This window comes from Tubulanus polymorphus, chromosome 7 (assembly GCF_964204645.1).
Source record: "Tubulanus polymorphus chromosome 7, tnTubPoly1.2, whole genome shotgun sequence".
In the NCBI taxonomy this organism is placed as follows: Eukaryota; Metazoa; Nemertea; class Palaeonemertea; order Tubulaniformes; family Tubulanidae; genus Tubulanus; species Tubulanus polymorphus.
Window position 1 is genome coordinate 2,646,629 of NC_134031.1, and position 6,631 is coordinate 2,653,259.

Genomic DNA, 6,631 nt, shown 5'->3' on the forward strand with positions numbered 1-6,631 from the left:
TATACAAATGATACATAGATTCAAAACGGCATACACGGATTCGAACCAACCTGGATATGTTTTAAGGATTCGAACTCGCTGGCGTTTTAGTGACGTCACGGGTTCAGCGACATGTAACTGATCACCAACCCATTACACGTTTACTTCCGGCTTTTACTTCCGGGTTCGAGTTGGCGTTTCCAAAATCAAATCAAGCCAGAATGGAATCGTTGTATAGCATCCCATTCCGTGTGCTGGAATGCCCGAACCTGAAGATTAAGAGGCCCAGCTGGGTGAAGGTGCCTTCAGCGATGTTCGTGTTCGCGTTGATTCTCGGCTCATATTTCCTGGTTACTGGTGGTAGGCTTTTAGTTTTGTATTTTCATTTTGTTTGGCTATTTTCAATTCAATTTTATTGGCCCAGGGTTAGGATTAGCGTATTAACTTTCCGGGACCGTTGGAGTGAATGCAGGTGTCCCTAATTGTTATTGGAGCGACTTAAGAATAGGGGACTATAGCATTATGTAAAGTAATTAAATAAGTAATGATAATTATATATGATACTAGTAATATAGTAATTAATGGAGATTAAGGGACTAACTCTAAACCTACCGGTAATCCTAACCTTTACCCTAATGACCTAGATTCCCCTATTCTTGTTAGTACCTAACCCTTGATTTTAACCCTTACCCTTTTTACAGAATTATACCATTCACTTTATGCCTGCAGCAGTGCTTTTTACCATTCCAGGCGGAATGGTAAAATGTAAATAATGTTGCTTCTATTCTGTTCATTTATTTCTAGGCATAATTTATGATGTAATTGTGGAGCCACCCAGTATCGGGTCAACAACGGATGAACGAGGAAATTCAAAACCTGTACGTTGAAATAAGTCTATATCAATCGACTCATGATGACAAATATTTACGTTGATCTTTGACTCAATGTTTCAGGTGGCGTTTATGCCTTACAGAATCAACGGCCAGTACATCATGGAAGGCCTAGCATCGAGTTTCCTGTTCACGATCGGTGGTTTAGGGTTTATCATTCTCGACCAGACGAACAAGGCCGGAACGCCGAAATTGAATCGTATTTTACTACTTAGCGTTGGATTCATCTGCATTCTCGTGTCGTTCTTCATGTGCAGAGTTTTCATGAGAATGAAATTACCGTAAGTATTCTAATAATTGATAATGCCGAATTTTGATGGTTTAATGCTTTAGAGTAGTCTTACTACTCACAAGGTAGAGCATTAAAAATCTACCATCTTCATTAAACATTAGTTACATTCTATGTATTAATATGGCTACAATTGTTTGTATATTTTCAGAGGTTACCTGATAAACTAAAACCATTCTGCGACGACTACTTTCTACTAATGTATGCTGATTTCTATTACATGCATTTTGTAATTTATTTCCTTTATTGTAATAAAAAAATTAGAATGAAATACTATACATCTGAATACAAGTGTTCTACATTGTGTTAGAATCGGATTTTTTTCTGAATGACGAGGACAAAGAAGAACGACCGTATGACATCTTCCAGAAATTGTTCGTATGATTTCGAACGTTCTGGATGGTGAATCCGAATCCCGAATCCCGAATCCCGAATCCCGAATCCCGAATCCCGAATCCCGAATCCCGAATCCCGAATCCCTCTCCCTCTCCCTCTCCCTCTCCCTCTCCCTCTCCCTCTCCCTCTCCCTCTCCCTCTCCCTCTCCCTGCTAAATTAAAACTCAAATCTAACTCATCGATCGGAAATTAATTTTATATTTATTTTGAAATAAATCAGTTTTATTTTCATGTTATTAATATTGAGTCTAGTCCTACAGTAGTTTGGAGTTCGTTGGACGAGTTGCAGTTTAGGACTAGGACTCAGAGTACAGCAGCCTCGGACCCCAGTCACTGACCAGTCCATCACTGACCCGGGGCTGCATTTGCTCAAAACCATCAGATGAATACCACACAGAAACAATGAACTTTTAATTGTCACTGTGTCAACTGGTCAACTGCTTACAATTCAATAGTGATTTGGCTTCAACCGGTTTGCTCGGCTACCCGTACTGGCGGGGTAGTCTAGAGAGGCTAATGAAAACTCCGGTTTGCTGAACCACCCCTCTTTGCGGGGATGCGGTATGATGTTTGATCTGACAGTTTCAAGTGGTTAATGGCTGTTTCAAGTGCTTACAACGATGCTTATTACTTCGTGGTACATGGTGGTTTAAAAAAAGATTTCATAATAATACGCTCACCGCGTGGGCTTCGTAGAAAGACCCCTGCCTGTGGCCTTCCCAAATTTTAATTGTCCTGTCCGATTTGGTTTCGTCCAATTGAGAGACTGCCTTTTCCAGTTAGGGCATTTTTGGATCACATAACTCAGGAAATGACTGACGCTTTTGGGCCCATTCGTCGGTTCCACATGTTTCATTTGAGCTATAGACCACAATGGTGACACCATGATGACCAATTGAGATATCCCCGAGTCTGACCACTTGACTTCGAATTTCGGAAATTTTTCAAGTCATGTTTGTTTTCAAACTACTGAAGAATCATTGCAAATTCATAAACTGACCATCACTGACCACCACTGACAAATTCAAACTCCTTGAATTTGAAAACTATATACCGCGTTATGGTGTCAAACTAGAAAGGCTTCGCCATAAATATTGAGAATTCATAAATTGACCATCACTGACCACCACTGACCAATTCATGCTTCTCGAATATGAGAACGATATACATGTACCACGTTACGGTGTCAAACTAGAAAGGATTCGCCATCATCAGGACACCCCTGTACATCCTCATATTCAGCATCAGGACCACTCTGAATCAGTAATTACAGGGTTCGAACCCGGGACACCCCGGTACATCCTCCATTAAGCATCAGGGCCACTCGTTCAAACCCAGTAATTGCTGATACTGATTCAGAGTGGTCCTGATGCTGAATAGAGAATGTACAGGGGTGTCCCAGGTTCAAACCCAGTAATTACTGATACTGATTCAGAGTGGTCCTGATGCTGAATGGAGGATGTACAGGGGTGTCCCGGGTTCGAACCCAGCAATTACTGATGCTGATTCAGAGTGGTCCTGATGCTAAATATATAGAGGTTGTACAGGGGTGTCCTGAATCAGTTATCAGTAATTACTTTTGTTAAGATATCAACATTGTACCGTACGGTGCTGTCTCTACGCTCATCGTTAGCGGGATTTTTATACACTAACGTTAGTCAACTCTGTATCTTCATAAAGATAAAAAAGCATATTTTTAGTGGTAAATTAGAAATTCCCTTAGCCGAATGGCTATTATATAGTTCACTGTGTATAAGGACCAAAAGACCTTGTTATGACCGGACCTCCCTGGTGCGGTGCGAGTCATGACGCTAGAAAATAGTTTGAAGGAGAGGGGTTAGTAAAAGAGAGCTATTAGCAAGAGGAATAAGACCTAAGTTTAGGATGTCCTGTCACAATAAGGCTTTCAATCTGATATACACAGTGAAATTGAAATATTCCCCCTTCCAAATCCAGGAATGTATTTGTGCACAGATTCGATCGGAAGTAAATCTGCGTTTTTGGCAATATGATTTTGGCAATATGTATCAAAACTAATACAGCTGTGTGAAGACACCATAGGTTCACTTAGATACAGATAAATAAATGTGCTTAGATACACATGTATCAGCTACATTTTAAATGTCCATGGAATTAGAAATAATTTCACATAACAATTGAATTAACCTTAATCGATCTAAGTAATACGTTAATGAGTAATTCATCTTAGATTCTAATTTTCAGTTAAACTATATCTAATATGCGTCACTTGACACACAGTATGGCTTTTAGATATTAATTGAATCAGTTAGGTTTGAGTAAATTTTGCCAATAATGAAAAGCATGGCTAGTCGTCGTAAGCGCGGCAGTTGGCGTTACAAAACTGATCAGTCAATGAGACTGATTCACTTATAGATGTGCTCAAATATATTGTATATTTCAGCTACATTTCAATAAATATTTATGATATAAAAAGTTTTTGATCTAACATCAAATATTGAATTCATCTTAATTGTGAATATCTAAGCCATTTTTCCTGGCTGTATGCTAATTGTCAGTCAAACAACAATTATCATGCGTCAGCCAAAACAAGACGCAGTGTTTCAGGAATGAATTAAATCAATTAAAGCTTTGGTTTATTCTGGATTTATCAAAGTGTTGAGACCAAATCACTGTTTCATAAAGACCTGTAGTCCATAGTTTTCTCCATATAACACCAGACCTCGATAGAGCCCTAGACACTATCTTATGAAATTCATAACTGTTATGTGTGAGGCAGCACACAGTATATATTGTATGGCCTCAATCTTAATAAATTTATCAATATATTATTTGTAAAGAAATATCTATCAACCAACGATAAAGTTTAATTGATATATCTTTTAGTAAAAATTGTCCTATCTAGATCTTGATTGTCAGTTAAACAATAGTCATATGAGGCCTGAAATATCTACGGTACATTCGAATAATTTCAAATGTCAAATAAGATATTGAATTTACCTTAATTGTACGTACTTACAAAATCTTTTAATCAATAACTGACCAATCTACATTTTAATTATCAGACCACAGAATATTTAAAGGACCTCACTCAATCATTTCGTCAAATATTGTAAATATTCAAGCAATCATTGCCTAGCTATATTTCAATTTACTACCGGCCACAGAGCCTCAATAAAGTAGTGCGGAGATGGTGAGCTTGACCAGCGCCTATGCATTCTACCCCAGATATGAAAAATCAACTTAGCTTTATGTATGTATGTATTCCTGTTGCCATGCGGGATGAGCCATGCAAGACTGCCAGGTTTGGTTGCGACAGTTCTTTGCGACAGGTGTTTGGTGGTACTTCAAGGTGGAGTCTTTTGTGGGCACTTCTGGTGGGCAGATTTTAGATGGGCCTTCCCGGATTAACCTGAAATGAGTAAAAGAACGATATTCTGTAGTTACACAATCCTTTCCGTATCACGCATCGTAATTTACATGTGTATCAACTTAACTTTCAATATTGCTGAGTTCAGTGTTCTTTTTTGGCATCGTCTTCGTTGTAGTCACCTTCAGCATCTTCTTCAACTTCTTCTTGGGAGTCCTGAAATGAAAAAAAAGAGAAGAGCGATGAAAACCTGGTACGGAACAAAACTAATGTTCGAAAGCTTTTCAGCTCTCCGTCGCCGGTCACATGCCGAGAACACCAGACAATGAGCCAGCCAGGAATATACTGCCCTCTACACGCCCTCACACAGAACGCGAAAACCAGAATGACAACGCCTCACATTCCCCATCTAACTGCAGGATGTACTGGGCGACGTCAGTAACTGACAAACCTGTAAAATTGCACGAAACACAAATAGCGCAGTACAACCAGCTTGACCGGGTTGAGATTCAGGATCTCAACTAGCACTCAAAAGCGTGACAAGAGACTTCATCCACTGACCGAGGTTGTCACAAGGACACAATGGAACTAGCACTCACAAGCCGACAAGAGACTTCATCCACTGACCGGGGTTGTCACAAGGACACAATGAAAACTAGCACTCAAACTAGAAATCAAAGAGCGTGACAGTAGAATCATCCCTCAGCCTACTCAGAATACCAGAAACAAAGAGCGTGACAGTAGAATCATCCCTCATCCGGGCGGTCACAAGGACACAATGAATGCTAGTAGCGTGACAATCCAGTATAACCGCTCCATTTGTATCCCGCGCAATCCCGCAGATATGCCCGTCATTGACATCACTCAGCACACTTTGTAGATAGGTGGGGGCAGTGAGGCCTCGTCATCCTGGTTTTCGTGTTCCGTATGAGGGCGTGTAGAGGGCAGAATTTCCTGACCGACTCTTTGTCTGACATCCTCGACACGTGACCGGCGAAGGAGAGCTGACGCTTTCGGACAATAGTTTTGTTACAGCAAATGTTGAAATTCGACAGAGAAATCGGCCCTGAAAAACAAAACGGGTTAATTGCTGAAAAATAGAACGGATTAATTAACACAGAACAGTACAGGACAGCACAGAGACGAACAGTAACACATAAAACATAAAGACGTCGTTCCTCAGGAAGCAGGAACAGGAGCAGGAGCGGGAGCGCAGCGAAAATCGCCAGGAGGAGAATCCACGGTAGCATGTTCACAGTGTGAGTAAGCTGAGGTGAATGGTCTATGCTTGTGTACACCGTGGTCAGCCGGTGACGTATTCAATAGCGCGTGTCAGAATGATATCAACAACTCTGAAAACCCGCAATTGTGTCTCTATTGTTGAATGGATTTACATTATGAGGTTCCACCGCCGGGTTGGATATACGCGCCAGTAGTCAGCTGAACAATATAGTGGAGGAACTTTAATAAGGCCATGAAATAAATTACTTGATTCCCAACAGCTACTTCCGAATTTATAAGCATCCGCCTGTTTTTTTTTCTTAAATTCTAGAATAATTTATAAATTATACCGACCGATAGCACTTCCAGTACAGATTCACACCAACACAGGTCTTCCTATCATAGAAACCGCGTAAACATTTACTAATGAAATTAGTTTATTAGTCACGGACAGTTCATGCACCCCGAGATAACTACCTCACATGCACGAGGAAAGCGGTCTATTTG

The 6,631-nt window shown here is 40.3% G+C and overlaps 1 protein-coding gene across 1 annotated transcript; it reads left to right on the plus strand.

The window, feature by feature from the left end:
- Window positions 1-135: 135 nt before the first annotated feature.
- LOC141908762 (oligosaccharyltransferase complex subunit ostc-B-like) lies at window positions 136-1,449 on the plus strand. Its single transcript, XM_074798950.1, has 4 exons — window positions 136-339; window positions 784-857; window positions 933-1,150; window positions 1,310-1,449. Exons 1-4 carry the CDS (start codon window positions 201-203, stop codon window positions 1,326-1,328), a joined length of 450 nt encoding a protein of 149 aa, XP_074655051.1. The 5' UTR covers window positions 136-200; the 3' UTR covers window positions 1,329-1,449.
- Window positions 1,450-6,631: the final 5,182 nt, after the last annotated feature.

What these genes read in the sequence shown, in the direction of transcription:
- LOC141908762 (XM_074798950.1), top strand. Translation starts at nt 201, where the DNA reads ATGGAATCGTTGTATAGCATCCCATTCCGTGTGCTGGAATGCCCGAAC. An exon ending in ATATTTCCTGGTTACTGGTG is followed by an intron (nt 340 to 783) that starts GTAGGCTTTTAG and finishes ATTTATTTCTAG; the next exon opens with GCATAATTTATGATGTAATT. An exon ending in AACGAGGAAATTCAAAACCT is followed by an intron (nt 858 to 932) that starts GTACGTTGAAAT and finishes TCAATGTTTCAG; the next exon opens with GTGGCGTTTATGCCTTACAG.